Below are 16953 nucleotides of genomic sequence, written 5' to 3' on the forward strand. Positions count from 1 at the left end.
ATGGAGTGAGAGTTTGGGCTCAACACTGAATACAACAAGGACCCAGGAGGGATTTATAGCTAAAGTGCAGAGTGAGGGAACCAGGGATGGAAGATTCCTGGGAGGAGACATCAAGGATGGGGGAGTTCTTGCTAACTTAGCAGGACTCTTGCTGAAACTGGTTTATGCAGGCTCAGGCCCAGCAAGGACAGGAAGACACAGAGGTCCAAAGTCAAGGCCTAGTCAAGCTGAGGACTCAGAGGAGCCTAACTACCGTTTGGTCTAGGAGAGAACAGTGCCTGGCACTTAGTAAATGGGCAGGACACACAAGCTATTGTTATTATCAACATAAGAGGAGGCTGGGCGCAGTGGCTTACCCCTGTTATCCCAGCACTTTGGGAGGCCAAGGTGGGTGGATCACTTGAACTCAGGAGTTCGAGACCAGCCTGGCCAACATGGTGAAACCCCATCTCTACTAAAAATACCAAAATTAACAGGGTATGGTGGTGCATACCTGTAGTCCCAGCTACTCAGGAGGCTGGGGCACGAGAATCGCTTGAACCGCGGAGGCTGCACGACACTGCACTCCAGCCTGAGCGACAGGGTGAGACCTTGTCTGGGAAAAACAAACAAACAAACAAACAAAAAACAACACCTGAGGAGCCAAATTAGTGGGAGCCCACTTTAATCAGCATACCAAAAGTTTTAGAAAACTCTAGTTGAAAAACCATAAGAAATTCCTCCCCTGCCGGCGCGGTGGCTCACGCCTATAATCCCAGCACTTTGGGAGGCTGAGATGGGCGGATCACGAGGTCAGGAGATCGAGACCATCCTGGCTAACACACTGAAACCCCGTCTCTACTAAAAATACAAAAAAAAAAAAAAAAAAAAAATAGCCAGGCGTGGTGGTGGGCACCTGTAGTCCCAGCTACACGGGAGGCTGAGGCAGGAGAATGGCGTGAACCCAGCAGGATGGAGCTTGTAGTGAGCCGAGGTCACGCCACTGCACTCCAGCCTGGGCGACAGAGCGAGACTCCGTCTCAAAAAAATTAAAAAAAAAAAAAAAAAAAAAAGAAATTCCTCCCCCAATTGTGCATGAGGAAAGAAAAGGTTGTCTCCTGCCTCGCCTGGCACCTCTCTTAAAGATTGTTGACCACAGCATCCCCCCACCCCAACAAGAACATTAATCCACACTACCTCCAGGTCCCTTCCTAACATCTACTTTCCTTTAGAGAACACCAGCTTTTGTTTAGTGTCACCTGGGTATGGACACCTTCAGGGTACACCTGAGCACTTGGTCTTGTTCCTAGGATGGGGGAAACCAGGTGAGAACCTACAAAACTGCCTGGGTGAGTCCTTAGATATTATTAAGTCCCATAGTCTCTCCAAATGCAAAGAAAGGGTTTCTCTGGATGGACGAGGAGAGTTTTGCAGGGCTGCAGGGCCCATAGCCCTAACTTAATACCCTCTTAGGAGGCACAGATGCCCCCAGTCTAGGGGGAAGGGCCATCCAACATCTGCCGTTGTAATGAGTGGGTAAACTAGAGACCAGCCAAATGGCTACATCCAGTTTGATTTAGGACTGGTTGCTATTATTATTAGTTCATTATTGGTAATTAATCATTGTTATCAGTAAAGTACTTAGAAGAGAGTAATTTCTCAGTAAGTGATCAATATTAGAATATTATGTTATTATTACTTATCTTTTTTTTGAGATGGAGTCTCGCTGTGTCACCAAGGCTGGAGTGCAGCGGTGTGAGCTCAGCTCACTGCAACCTCTGTCTCCCAGGTTCAAGCTTTTCTCCTGCCTCAGCCTCCTGAGTAGCTGGGATTACAGGCAAGTGCCACCATGCTCAGATGATTTTTGTATTTTTAGTAGAGATGGGGTTTTGCCATGTTGGCCAGGCTGATCTCAAACTTCTGACTTCAGGTGATCCGCCTGCCTCGGCCTCCCAAAGTGCTGGGATTTCAAGCGTGAGCCACAGTGCCTGACCTGATCAATTTCCTTCTAAAAAATATTTCTCATACACTCCAGATTCTAGAGGGATTTAATCCAAGCCTTTAGGTATATAATAAAATTGTGATCACTTTGTAAGGAGAAAATGAAAAACAGGCCGGGCGCGGTGGCTCATGCCTGTAATCCTAACACTTTGGGAGGCTGAGGCCAGTGGATCACTTAAGGTCAGGAGTTTGAGATCATCCTGGCCAACAATGATGAAACCCTGTCTCTACTAAAAACACAAAAATTAGCTGGGTATGGGGGCGTGCACCTGTAGTCCCAGCTACTTGGAAGGCTGAGGCAGGAGAATTGCTTGAACCTGGGAGGTGGAGGTTGGAGTGAGCTGAGATCATGCCACTGCACTCTAGCCTGGGCAACAGAGTGAGAGTCCATGTCAAAACAAAAAAAAAAAAGCAAAACAACTCCTAGGATTAAAGCTGACATTTACTAAGTACTGTAGGGGTGGAAGGGTGTGATACCTTTCCTCACCCATCATAAAGGTCACAGCTGACATGCCTGTAAAAAAAAAAAAAAAAACTGCTTAACAAGAGAAAAGCATACCAAGTTTAGTTAAGCAAAGCTTTATGTGACATGGGAGGCTTCAGAGATGAAGACTCAAAGTCCCAGGGAAATCTGTCTGTTTTTGTGCTTAGTTTCAAGGAAGAATGAACAGCCCTGAGGCCGGGCGCGGTGGCTCACACCTGTAATCCCAGCACTTTGGGAGGCCGAGGCAGGTGGATCACGAGGTCAGGAGATTGAGACCATCCTGGCTAACATGGTGAAACTCTATCTCTACTAAAAATACAAAAAAATTAGCCGGGTGTGGTGGTGGGCGCCTGTAGTCCCAGCTACTCGGGAGGCTGAGGCAGTAGAATGGTGTGAACCCGGGAGGTGGAACTTGCAGTGAGCTGAGATCATGCCACTGCACTCCAGCCTGGGCGGCAGAGTGAGACTCTGTCTCAAAAAAAAATTTTTTTTTAAATAAAATAAAAATAAAAATAAATAAAATTAAAATAAAATAAAAATAAAAAAATTAAAAGAAAAAAATAAAAAGAATGAACAGCCCTGTAGCAATGCAGTTGGGTAAAAAGAGAATGAACAAGGCTTGTCCAGAGTCTTCCTAGCCTCTCCATGCAGCATTCCTTCCTCCTGGTTACGGGGTAGAACCTTTCTGTAATGAGGTCTTCAAGGAGAGAAGGGAGAGAGCCACCTTTCTAGGTTTTATGGCTACTTTGGAGACACAGGTTCTAGTTTCTGTGACCCACCTTGGAGAAGAAGGATTTTTTTTTTTTCTTGAGACACGGTCTTGCTCTGTTACCCAAGCTGGAGTGCAATGGTGTTATCATGGCTCACTGCAGCCTCAACCTTCTGGGCTCGGGTGATCCTCCCACTTCAGCCTCCTGAATAGCTGGGATTAGAGGCACGTACCACCATGACTGGCTAATTTTTGTATTTTTCATACAGACAGGGTTTGCCATGTTGCTTAGGCTGGTCTCAAACTCCTGGGCTCAAGTGATCCACCTGCCTCGGCTTCCCAAAGTGCTGGGATTAAAGACTTGAGCCACCCCGGCCAAAGGAGGAATTATTGTTCTGTGACTGCCTCAGGGGAGAAGGAGGGGCTGGAGACAGGAGGTCAGGAGGCGGTCACAGAGACCTTGCTTTTGAGGCCTCCAGTCTTCTTTAGTTTACAGTACTTAGTATGCCAAAGTGCCAGATATTGGGGTGACATTTTCTAAGCCCCAACCGTAGTTGTTGTGTGGCAGACAGTGTGAAAGGGCTTCACAGTGGGCCGGACACGGTGGCTCACGCCTCTAATCCCAGCACTTTGGGAGGCCAAGGCGGGTGGATCACCTGAGGTCAGGAGTTTGAGACCAGCCTGGCCAACATAGTGAAACCCTGCCTCTATTAAAAATACAAAAATTAGCCGGGCATGATAGTGGGTGCCTGTAATCCCAGCTACTCGGGAGGCTGAGGCATGAGAATCGCTTGAACCCAGGAGGTGGAGGTTGCAGTGAGCTGAGATTGCGCCTCTGCACTCTATCCTGGGAGATGGAGCGAGACCCTGTCTCAAAAATAAAAAAAAGAAGAAAGTGCTTCATAGTAAATGCTCACAGCGACACTATGGCACGTGCTGTTCTTATTCCTGTTTACACTAAGGCAGCTGAAATCAAAAGAAACAAGCAACTTGCCACAGGCGCAGCACTAATTGCTGCTGGAACTGGGGTGGGACCCAGGAGGTCTGGCTCCAGGACCCTGACATGTAACCACACAGCAGGAAAATCCAGCCAGGGCTGCAATGAGAAGGATAGAGCGAAGTAAGGCGGGGAAGACAAGGATCAGAAGGCAGCACAAGGCTGGACCTTGGAATATCCCTGTGGCTCAGACACTGACGCTGTATTCATCTCGACCAGCTGGGGCCAGAGACGGAGAGAGGAGGGCACGAGAAGACCCTGCTGGCTGGGCGGGCTTGGCAGGCTGGTGGGGTGGGGGGGATGGGGGAGGATGGAGAAACAAAAGAAAGTGAAACTGTCGGTATCCTCAAAGGAACCGGAGTTCCTGCTAGACCTATTCTTGGCTATGGAAGGACATAATAGACCCCCACGTGGCATTCCACAAGGCTTGGGGTCATATATTGAGTGAGTACAGACACTCCCCAACTTACAATGGTCTGACATGATTTTTCTACTTTCCAACCGTGTGAAAGCGATCTGTGTTCAGTAGAAACCGTATTTCCAGTCCCCAGTATAACCGTTCTGTTTTTCACTTGCAGTATAGTGTTCAATAAATTCCATAGGGTTTTCAGCACTTTATTATGACATAGGCTTGTTTTTCATGATTTTGCACAACTGTAGGCTAAGGTAAGTGTTCTGAGCGTGTTTAAAGTAGGCTAGACTAAGCTATGATGTTCAGTAGATTAGGTGTATTAAATGCGTTTTATTTTCTTTTTTTGAGACAAGGTCCTGCTGTGTTACCCAGACTGGAGTACACTGGTGCAACCTTGGCTCACTGCAGCCTCCAACTCCTGGGCTCAAGTGATCCTCCCACCTCAGCCACCCAAGTAGCTAGTATTACAGGCTCACACCACTATGCCCAGCTAATTTTGCTTTTTTTTTTTTTTTTTTGAGACGAAGTCTCACACTGTCACCCTGGCTAGTATGCAGCAGGGCGATCTCGGCTCATTGCAGCCTCTACCTCCTGGGTTCAAGCGATTCTCCTGCCTCAGCCTCCCAAGTAGCTGGGACTACAGCCGCGCGCCACCACACCCTGCTAATTTTTGTATTTTTAGTAGAGACGGGGTTTTACTATGTTGGCCAGGCTGGTTTCGATCTCCTGTCCTCGTGATCTGCCCGACTTGGCCTCCCAAAGTGCTGGGATTACAGGCATAAGCCACCGCGCCTGGCCTAATTTTGCTTTTTTAAAAAGTTTTTTGTGGAGATGAGTTCTCACTATGTTGCTCGGGCTGGTCTCAAACATCTGGGCTCAAGCAATACCCCCTCCTCCTCGGCCTCCCAAAGTGCTGGGATTACAGGCATGAGCCACCTCACCTGACCTGAGTGCATTTTGGATTTATGATATTTTCAATTTAGGATGGGTTTATGAGGAAGCAATCCCACTGTAAGTTGGGGAGCACCTGTACACTTTTGGAATTCAAGTTTAAATTTTTCGTGTCCCTTTGCCAACCTGTCTGAGTCAAGTTTGATATTTGTACCTTCAATAAAGAAACTGACATGTAGAATAGATTCATTCATTCATTTATTCATTCGGCAAATAGTTATTGAACACCTACCTGGGCAAATACCTAGAAGCGAAAAAGCCACACACCCCTGCTAGAAAGCAGAGCCCTCAGGCCTGGTGTAGTGGCTCATGCCTATAATCCCAGCACTTTGGGAGGCCAAGGTGGGTGGATCACCTGAGGTCAGGAGTTCGAGACTAGCCTGGCCAACATGGCGAAACCCCATCTCTACTGATAATACAAAAATTAGCCAGCCGTGGTGGCACACGCCTGTAATCCCAGCTACTAGGGAGGCTGAGGCAGGAGAATTGCTTGAACCCAGGAGGCGGAGGTTGCAGTGAGCCGAGATCGTGCCATTGCACTCCAGCCTGGGCAACAAGAGTGAAACTCCATCTCAAAAAAATAAATAAAATAAAAAATAAAAATAAGAGAGCAGAGCCCTCCACAAGAAGCACATCAGAGAAGGGCCCTTTCGTGGCATAGGAATTGTCAATGGGATTCTATCTGGAGCCCCTTCCTGTGATATTTCCATTCAGCTCGTCACAAACACACTGGCTGTGTGTTTCTGGCCTGAGGTCTGCCAGAGCTGGGGAAGGCCTGCGTGTTTTGTTGGGCAGTGTTGTTCTTTGTGTCTGTGGACATGTTCTCTCGTGCACTGAGGGCCAGCTACCATGAGCGGCAAGGCAGGAGAAAAACGGAGGCAGAAGGGGAAGGAAGCCAATGGAACCCTGTAGGATTGGAGTCGGGTGGCTTGGTGGCTCTGCTGACCTCCCAGACCTCATCTCCTGCCCTTCTGCCCAATCTCTGGTTGATGCCAAGATTCTCAAAGCATCAAACACCATTTTGACTTGTTAGCACCATCGGCCATGTCCTCACCCCATTCGCTCACAGCTAGGAGGGAAGAGTCCTGGGGGGATGTGGGCACCGAGGGAGTCAGCGTGGTTGGTTCTTTTATTTCCTTCTTCGTGTGTTTTCCGGAGGAGCCTGGACACTGCTGGGAGGTGTGAGACCCCCACTTCCCGCTTCAGAGGAGACATTTGTTTCTGTGACTACTTAAAACTAATGAGGGCTGACTCTGAACGATTTGTCCCAATGGCACAGAATTCACACTTACGGCGGCATCCCTTGCTGACACTTATGGACCCCAGCCAGGCTCCATAAATACTCCTCCTTGAGCTTTAAAACACAGGAAATCATGCCTAATGTTCCGACTGCTTTGTTACCTCATCAGAGTCCTATGAAAATTACTGCCGGTTAAGGATGATCCCCACCAAGCCTTCTCAAACACGTGGCAATAGTGCCCTGTCCCTCCAGAGACCCTAGTCTCACAGAACTCATCAGAACGCTCTATGGAACCCTTGGCGATTGTGGAAAAGGCAGAAAAGGAAATTGCCTGTGCCCTGTTGGAGTCCAGGAAGCTGCAGTTGTTGAGAAACCACCCAGAACGAAAGCGGAAGTAAGAGGCTATTGTCCAAGAGGAAGGAGAGCGCACTCCAGCTACTCTCGAATTCTCTGACCTATGGTATTTCCTTCAACCTCTGCTGCATACAGCAGCAATCCTCTTATTTTATCGTGCGTGTGTGTGCACATATGCGGGTGCGTGTGTGTGTGCATGTGTATAGGGGTGCATGTGCGTGTGTGTGGGTGTGCATGTGTGCAGGTGCATGTGTCTGTGTGTGCATGTGCGAGTGCATGTGTCTGTGCTTGCGTGTGTGTGCATGTGCGAGTGTGTCTGTGGGTGCGTGTGTGTGTGCATGTGCGATTGCGTGTGTCTGTGGGTGCGTGTGTGTGCATGTGCGAGTGCGTGTGTCTGTGCGTGTGTGTGCATGTGTGTGCGGGTGTGTGTGTGCATGTGTGTGAGTGTGTGTGTGCGTGCGTGGGTGTGTGTGTGTGCATGTGCATGTGCATGCTCACGTGCTTTCCTCAACTCTGAGCATCTTGTTCAGAGCTCAACTTCAGCCCCTGGCCCAGGCCCTGCACGGAGCGATCCTCAATGTGTGCTGCCTGCCTCCCGCCTCCCATGGCCTGTCCTGGTTGTGTCATAACTTCGGGCTGCTTCCTCCTCCTCTCTGTTCGTTCTCCCATCTTTCCACGTGGATGCTGCTGGAATTCCAAGGGAGGCATTGGAGGGCTCTGGCTGCATCTGAGTGATGGCTCAGATACCCACATGAGGCCTGTTGTGGCCGCTGAGCCCAACGGCCTGAGACGCCTATCTGCCGTGGGGTTTATCTTTGGTGTTTGCTTTCACTGCTTTCAGGCTTCACTGGCGGTGGCTTTCACGTCTGACTCTGCTGCAGGCTCTTTGAGGTCTCATCTTCCTTGCAGGGGGCAGTGGCCACAGGGAGAGAGAAGAGAAGAACAAGGAAGTGGGTCGGGGAGGGCCGGGTGCTTCCACTGCCTCTCTAGGAGGAATCCAGCCCCCTTCCTCCCTGGGAGGCCGGCCTGAAGGTGAATCCAACTTCGGTCCTGGCAGCCCCCTGCCTGAAAGCAGCCTCGGTGGTCCTAAATGAGTGGCACAGTGCAGGGATGGACACCAGGCCCTTAGGGTGCCCCACCTTTGGGGTCACCACGGCACCCAGGGGTGTCTGGGCTCCACCTTGGCTTTAGGATCAAGGCCACAGGGAGACATAACAGCCTGCCCGAGGAAGCCCTGGTCAGCAGAGCTGGGTGGCACTGGCTGGAACTGCCACCATGATAAGAGATGTCCTTCCTGGTGCCAAGCCAGGCCACCCCCTCACCAGTTCACACCCTTTCCCAAGATGGCATCGGACCCTGCCCTAGCCCTGGCTTCCATTGAGCTGCCTTGTCCTTTCTTATCTTGCAGGAGTCCTGCGTCTGCTCTTCTCTGCACTCAGCCACCTTGGCTCGGAAGGAAGCTGCTGGGGACCAGCCTGCTGCAACCCACCTCAGCATCTCTTTAGGACCTCAGCTGCCCCAACCCTAAAATGGGAAGGGAGATAAAAATCTGGGACTCTGGCCAGGTGCGGTGGCTCACGCCTGTAATCCCAGCACTTTGGGAGGCCGAGGTGGGTGGATCATTTGAGGTCAGGAGTTTGAGACCAGCCTGGCCAACACGGTGAAATCCCGTCTCTACTAAAAATACAAAAAGTAGCCTGGCATGGTGGCGCACATTTGTAATCCAGCTACTCGGGAGGCTGAGGCACGAGAATTGCTTGAACCTGGGGGTTGGAGGTTGCAGTGACCTGAGATCATGCCACTGTACTCCAGTCTGGGTGACAGAGCAAGATTCTGTCTCTAAAAAAAAGGAAACAAAAAAATCTGGGACTCGCAGTCAAGAGGTCTGGCTGAGGGATTATGATGAGGACCAGGCGAGGGCAGGGACCCTGTCTGCCTTGTTTGCTGCTTAGCTTGGGGCAAATGCTCAATCCAGTGTGTTGAGAAGTCGTAGGTGGAACACCAGGCTTAGGGTCCCCTCCAAATGCCCCTCTGGAGCTCACTACCAGCACAGGCAAACCATCTCCTGGAGGAACAAAGAGAGACGCCAGGTGGGCTTTTAAAATCTCTTTATTTACAGCCCAAGAGCACATGCAATATGATATCATGGGACTACAAGGGTGTGGCACCTCCCCCTCCCCCTGCCGCTTCTGAACTTTAAAGAGGAACTACAGCACCCTAGGAAATTGCCTAAGAGTCAGAAAACCCTACACTGAGGGTCCCAGGCTGAGGTGCTCCATTCATTTAACCCCAAAAAATAAAGACCAGTTGCAGCCCAGGAGGCTGGGCCTCAGAGCCTGGGAGTTTGCTATTGCTAGTAATTAGCTAGGCAAAACAGGTCTCAGATTTGCCAACTCACACCTGAATACAAATACCCCGAATTATCCAAATGTCCCTGACCACTCCACATTTCTGTTTTCCCTGTCACATCCTAGACTTGTGATTCTCAAACTTGATCATGCCCAAGAATGACCCAGAGAACTTGTGAAAAGCCAAATGGCTGGGCCCCATCCTCATCCCCAGAGATTCTGGCTCAGTAGGCGTGGGGTGGTGGGGCCCAAGATTCTGCATCTCTTTTTGTTTTTTGTTGTTTTTTGAGACAGGGTCTCGCTCTATTGCCCAAGCTGGAGTGCAGTGGCGTGATCATGGCTCACTGCAGCCTCGACCTCTTGGGCTTAAGCAATCCTCCCACCTCAACCTGGAGAATAGCTGGGACTACAGGTGTGCACCACCGTGCCCGGATAATTTTGTTATTTTTTGCTGAGACGAGGTCTCCCTATGTTGCCCAGGCTAAGATTCTGTATTTCTACCAAGCTCCCAGGTGCTGTTGCCAGCCCGGGACCATCATCTGAGTGTCTAAGGTCTAGAAAGCCTTTTGCACCCAGAAGTGACCCGGCCATGGATCCTGTATCAGACCACTTGTTCTGATTTAGAATTCAGAAAATACACTCCCTGCAATATAAACCCCTGGTTCTGCAAACCGCCCTTCCCAGGAAAGGTGACCTTCCCTGCCAACCTCCTCCCCAGGAAACACACACAGTCACCATTGCCTGTGAAAGTGAAGACTATCACAGAGGTGACAGGGCTTAGTCCAACCCCAGAAACCCCCAATGAGGAGCCACAGTGGTTTGCTTCTCTGGCCTCTCCACTGTCTGTCCCAGCACCGTTTTCCTGGCTGTTCTGTTGTTTTATAAACCTTGTCTCTGCAGCTGTGAGTGAACCGCACTGCAGGTGCACCCACCACCTCAATGTTAGGTTTTGTTGGGTGGGTTGAATGTGGCTTAAAATAAGGACCCACCTCCAGCAGCTCAGTGGTAGAAGGGGTTGTGGCTTTAGGATTTACTTTGTGGCTTGGTCACTCCTCAAGGGGCTGTGAAGCTGTCATTTTCCCACAAGCCTTGGCCGTCATGTCATTGCACGCTCAGCCTATTCCCAGCAGGCATGGAAACCACTCTTGGTGTCTCCAGACAAACCATGGGATGGCAGCCCTGTGGGAACAGCAGGTATTCCTGGGATCCGCAGTGAGACTCCAGCGGGAGGAGTGCAGGAGGGCTCAGGCCACAGGCCCAGCAGCTACTGGTTGCCACATGGCCTCCTGCTCAGCTCCCCCAGTCCACCCAGGGTGTCTTTTTAGACTCCTGCACCTATCTTATTGCAAAGTCACTTACTCCTCCAGCCCTGCCTCGGTGCCTGGAATCTGTACATGCTGCCAAGGGCTGAGGCCAGAACAGTTTTCCAAACCTCTTTGACCACGGAAGCCGTACCCTGCCCCTTTCTAATGGAGCATCTCATGGTCCCAGTGTTCTATGGAACACACTTTGGGGAAGGAGCTTGAATAGTGACTTGAATAGAATAGAGCTTGAATAGAAATGATCTCAGAGTATGTGATGGGTCATTGTCAAAGAACCAAACATCTCCTAAAATTCTCCTAGAATAACAAATTAGCTAACACTGGAGGTTTATTAGGTGGTAGGCACTGTCCTAAACACCTTATAAGAATTCTGCATTCACAGGCCAGGCACACTGGCTCACGCCTAGTAATCCCAGCGCTTTGGGAGGCTGAGACAGGTGGATCACCTGAGGTCAGGAGTTTGAGACCCGCCTGGCCAACATGGTGAAACCCCATCTCTCCTAAAAATACAAAAATTATTTTTAGTATTTAGGCATGGTGGTGCTTGCCTGTAATCCCAGGTACTTGAGAGGTTGAGGCAGGAGAATCACTTGTACCTGGGAGGCAGAGGTCGCAGTGAGCTGAGATTGCGCCACTGCACTCCAGCCTGGGCAACAAGAGTGAAACTCTGTCGCAAAAGAAAAAAAAATCAAAACGAAGTATGCATTCAGTACTCGCAACAACCCTATGAAGGGAGAGTTATCCCCATTTTACAGATGAAAAAATCAAGGCACAGAGACCTTAAGAAACTTTCCTAAGGTTGCCAAGGCGGTGAAAGGTGGAATAGGTGGATTTATCACCAGCTGCACTGCTACAGATGGAAGGGGAGAGCGGAGGCTCTCAGCCTCAGCTGCACGTGGAATTACCTGGGGAAAAAGCTATGAAGCCCAGACCAAACAAAGCGGAAGCTTTGTGGGTGGGTCCCAGGCCTTTTAATGTTCCCAGATTGTTGCAACGTGCAGCCAAGGTTGAGAGCGAGCAGGCTTGAGCAGGGGTTGGCAAACTGTGGTCCTCAGGCCAAATCTGTCCCACTGCCTGTTTTTGTGTAGTTGGCCTGCTAAGAGCAGTTTTTGCACTTTTAAATGGTTTTAGAAAATTAAACTAATAATATTTTGTGGCCAGGTGTGGTGGCTCACACCTGTAATCCCAGCATTTTGGGAGGCTGAGGCGGGTGGATCACCTGAGGTGGGCGGATCACCTGAGGTCAGGAGTTCGAGACCAGCCTGGCCAATATGGTAAAATCCCATCTCTACTAAAAATACAAAAATTAACCAGGTGTGGTGGCACATGCCTGTAATCACAGCTACTTGGGAGGCTGAGGCAGGCGAACTGTTTGAACCTGGGATGCAGAGGTTGCAGTGAGCTGAGATTAAGCCACTGTATTCTAGCCTGGGCAGCAGAGCAAAACCCCATCTCCAAAAAAAAAAAGAAAGAATAATATTTTGTGACATGTGAAAATTATATGGAATTCACATGTGTGTCCATAAATAGTTTTTCTGGAGCATAGCCATGGATTCATTCACACACTGTGGCTGCTTCAAGTTATGGCAGAGCTAAGTAGCTGGTGGAGATCGGATGGCTTGCAAAGCCTAAAATATTTATTTGGTCCTTCACAGTAAAAGTTTTCTAAATCCTGGATTAGAGGAAATTGGCTTCTGTATGAGCAAAATAAATGTAAGATAGACCTAAGGAAGAACTTCCTGGCAGAGAGGTTGGTTAGACACTTGACAGGGCTTTGGGATTCCCAGCTCTGGAGTTAAGAGGTTCCATCCACCCATGCCTCTTTGGAAATGTCAAATAGAGATAGCTAGGGCAAAGAGACGGGCCTGGAATTTCCAACCATGGAACTGCCCTGGCAACCAGTGACAGTTCTGTGGGCCTTTTAGCTTTGTCCTGACCCTCTGTGTTCTCCATGGCTGATGTCCTAGGACCGTCTAACAGCTGTCCCCTAGCCATAGTCATGCTGGGCTTTCTTCCTGCGGTACTCCTTAGGGTTCTAGCCCCACAGAGCCAGCACAGTCCCGAGTCACCACTTAATGTGAGGCACACACAGCATGTGGGTTGTCTGGTCCCAAGTACGAAGCTGCTGGCAGATCTGTCCTTTTAATTTTTTAAGTGTTTTGTATTTTTGGAGTCTCACTCTGTCGCCCAGACTGGAGTGCAATGGTGTGATCTTGGCTCACCGCAACCTCCACCTCCTGGGTTCAAGTGATTCTCCTGCCTCAGCCTCCTGAGTAGCTGGGATTACAGGCACCTGCCACCATGCCTGGCTAATTTTTGTATTTTTAGTAGAGATGGAGTTTCACCATGTTGGTCAGGCTGGTCTTGAACTCCTGACCTCAAGTGATCTGCCTACCTGGGCCTCCCAGAGTGCTGGGATTTCAGGCATGAGCCCTCGTGCCCGGCCTTAATTTTTGTATTTTTGGTAGAGACAGGGTTTTGCCATGTTGGCCAGGCTGATCTTGAACTCCTGACCTCAACTGGTCCGCCCACCTCGGCCTCCCAAAGTGCTGGGATTACAGGCATGAGCCATTGTGCCCAGCCATATCTGCCTTTCAGCTAGCCTGCTTTGATCTCCCAGTTCCCCTGCCCTCTCTGCTCCCTCCCCACAAGGTTTCCATGCCCACCAAACTTGGATAGGGAGAGAACAAGCATATTTAGTTTCTTCTAGATCTGCCTGCTTGCCTTGGTGCCTGACCCCTGACCCCCACTGATTTTCCCAGCGCAGTAAACATCTCTGGCATCTTATGGGCATGATCCAGGCCAGTGAGGAATTTGGCCAGGAAAGTCTTTTGTCATTTGCAACCTGGTTCGCCCTGGAACAGAGGGTTGGCCAGGAGTGAGATGCCAAGTGGGGGGATTTAAATGGTTTTCCTGAAGTGACCCCTGAAGCCAGATCTACTGGGACAGATGTTCTGGGTGGGCATTGAGAGTCTGGCCTGTTGGGGGCAGTTAGCTTCAGATAGCACCTCAATTTCAGAGGAGCCTCAACTTCCCAGTGGGCTCTGCTGCAAAAATGTGGGGTGGGGTCCAGGGATGGTTTTGTGGTCCTGGAAATCACTAAACAGTATGCAAAGTGGGTAAATGTGGGCAATATGTGTGGGGTTTTTTTGAGTCCGTGCTCGCATCAGAACCCCTGGGGTGGAAGCTCTCCAGAAAGCTGTAAAGTGCCTAAGGGCCAGGACTGGATGAGCAGGACCATAGGGACATAAAGGCCAACGTGATTCTTTTCCCCAAACACTTCGTATCCCAGGATATCAGCTACCAGACCACAGGGATCAACCTGCCCAACTCATTCCTGCAAGCAAGTATGTGCTTAAGTTGTATTTTGTTTTGTTTTTAAACATGATACAGCTTTCTCCAGGGAAGGCAGAGAACAGTCAAACTATTTCCGCCACAGAGAAAGGGACTACCAGGGTGTGAACCTCTCTTGCCAAAAGCCTTGGAGTATCTGGAAGAAATTCTTGGTTGTGGGGTCGCAAGAACGTGGGCCTTGGAGCTGGACAGCCTTGGCCCAGGTTCAGGTCATTGCTCTGCCATGTACTTCCCAGGACCTCTCAGTGGGGTCCCTGGGCCAGCAGCATCGCATTCCGTGGGACCTTGTTAGAGCACAGAGCCCAGTGAGTCGGATGTGCTTTTTTTTTTTTGAGATGGAGTTTCACTCTTGTCCCCCAGGCTGGAGTGCAGTGGCACGATCTCTGCTCACTGCAACCTCTGCCACCCAAGTTTAAGTGATTCTGGTGCCTCGGCCTCCGAGTAGCTGGGATTATAGGCCTGTGCCACCACGCCTGGCCTAACTTTTGTATTTTTAATAGAGACAGAGTTTCCTCATGTTGGCCTGGCTGGTCTCAAACTCCTGACCTCAGGTGATCCACCTGCCTTGGCCTCCCAAAGTGCTGGGATTACAAGCGTGAGCCGCCGCGCCCAGCCAGATGTACATTTTTAACTGGACCTCCAGGTGACTCTTAGCATGTTCAGGTTTGAGGAGCATTGACCCTGGGCAAGTCAGGTTAAATAACTCCAGCGTGCCTCAGGGTCCTCAACCTGTCGCATGGTGATAATGCCTACTTGAAAAGGTCGTTTTGATAATTCAGTGAGATAATGTATTTCAGCACTTAGCACAGTGCCTGGTATCCATATTCGTCTCCTGCCGGTGGACTTTCTTTCGGGAAGTTTAAATTTCTTTTCCACTCTCAAAAACGCCACTTAGTTTTGAACTTGAAGCTGTTGCAGTGCTGGAGTTGAACAGCAGAGGGCACTCTCGGCATTGCCATCGCGGAGAGCAAGACACGCGGGATGGAGGTTGCGTGGGACCGGACTGTGGGTGTGCAGGTGCTGCGGACCGGCTCCTGGGCACCCACCCAGCTCATTCGTCGAGCGGCTCCCCTCCTGGGGTCGAGTGTACTGGGCCTGAGCCTGCAGCCTCAGTCATCTGTTCCCCCACTTGATCTCCCACTGCTAGTTATAAACAAATCGCCCGGCTTGTGCAAACCTCCCGGGCTCAGTCCCCAGTCCCGCGGGGCCGCTAGACGTTGATGAAGGATCCCTGGTCGCCGTTGGCCGTCTCGGGCTCCACGCAGCGCCCTTTCCTCCGTGTAACCCTGCGGTTCCGGTGGAATTTGGCATAGCAGCGCAGCCCTGGGCGAGGGGAGGCAAGGGGGTCAGAGGCGCGAAGGGCCCGTGCCCTCCCCTTCTTTCCCCTGCACGCTCGGGGCCGGCCAGCTCTCTCCCGCCTTCTTTATTCTGCCCCGCAACCCAGCCTCCTCCCGGCAACCCCAGTAAGCTTGAAAGACACGAATCCGGGCCGGGCGCGGTGGCTCACGCCTGTAATCCCAGCACTTTGGAGGCCGAGGCGGGTGGATCACGAGGTCAGGAGACGGAGATCATCCTGGCAAACATGGTGAAACCTCGTCTCTACTAAAAATACAAAAAAATTAGCTGGGCGTGGTGGCGGGCGCCTATAGTCCCAGCTACTCCGGAGGCTGAGGCAGGAGAATGGTGTGAACCTGGGAGGTGGAGCTTGCAGTGAGCCGAGATTGCGCCACTGCACTCCAGCCTGGGCAACAGAGCAAGACTCCTTTTCAAAAAAAAGACACAAATCCAGGGGAGGGGGAGAATGAACATGGAAGGAGCACAGAGAAGATTCAGAGTGGTAAAAATATTCTGGGTAACACGTAATGGTGAGACATGGCATGCATTTGTCCAAACCCATAGAATGAACTGCACAGTGAACTATAACTTACACTATGACTTCAGTTCGTAGTAATAATACATCATTATTGGTTTGTCAAGCAACAAATGTACCATGAGACCCCGGTACCGTGGCTCACGCCTACAATCTCAGCGCTTTGGAAGGCCGAGACAGGCGGATCACTTGAAGTCAGGAGTTTGAGACCAGCCTGGCCAACATGGTGAAACCCCGTTTCTACCAAAAAAAAAAAAAACACAAAAACTACCCGGGCGTGGTGGTGGGTGCCTGTAATCCCAGCTATTTGGGAGGCTGAGGCAGGAGAATCACTTGGACCCGGGAGGCAGAGGTTGCAGTGAGCCAAGATCATGCCACTGCACTCCAGCCAGGGTGACAGAACGAGACTCTATCTCGAAAAACAAACAAACAAACAAATGTACCACATGATTGCAAGATGTTATTAATAAGAGAAACTGCATGCAGGGACAAAGAAGGTATATAAGAACCACATTCTGTGCAATTTTTCTAGAAAACTGCTCTAAAAATAAAGTCCACAGGGTACAGTGGCTCACACCCGTAATCCCAGCATTTTGAGAGGTGAGGTGGGAGGACCGCTTGAGCCCAGTAGTTCCAGACCAGCCTAAGCGACATAGGGAGACCCCATCTCTACAAAAAAATGTAAAAATTAGCCAGGCATTGTGGCATACACCTGTAGTCCCAACTACAGGAGGGGCTAACGTGGGAGGATCCCTTGAGCCCAGGAATTCCAGATTGCAGCGAGCCTTGATTGTGCCACTGTACTTCAGCCTCAGCAACAGAGTGAGACTCTGTCTCAAAAAAAATTTTAAAAATAAAACACACAGATAAATTCAATTAAAAAGTCTATAATCTTGAACATTGAAAAGGAAAAAGTTTGTTAATTTTTTTTA

The 16953-nt window shown here is 50.2% G+C and overlaps 1 protein-coding gene across 7 annotated transcripts in view; it reads right to left on the reverse strand.

The window, feature by feature from the left end:
* Positions 1–9218: 9218 nt before the first annotated feature.
* The window catches only part of DRAXIN (dorsal inhibitory axon guidance protein), a 44747-nt gene continuing 37012 nt past the window's right edge, over positions 9219–16953 (reverse strand). For 4 of the 7 annotated variants that reach the window (XM_077974125.1, XM_077974133.1, XM_077974123.1 and 1 more), the window contains one exon: positions 14147–15474. In XM_077974125.1, coding sequence (XP_077830251.1) covers positions 15362–15474 — 113 coding nt within the window. In that variant the 3' untranslated portion in view covers positions 14147–15361. Of the gene's footprint in view, positions 11226–14146; positions 15475–16953 lie in introns of those variants that run through there. The other 3 variants (XR_013407807.1, XR_013407813.1, XR_013407815.1) reach the window with 3 other exon arrangements.

The sequence above is a fragment of the Macaca mulatta genome, chromosome 1 (assembly GCF_049350105.2).
Source record: "Macaca mulatta isolate MMU2019108-1 chromosome 1, T2T-MMU8v2.0, whole genome shotgun sequence".
NCBI classification, from domain to species: domain Eukaryota; kingdom Metazoa; phylum Chordata; class Mammalia; order Primates; family Cercopithecidae; genus Macaca; species Macaca mulatta.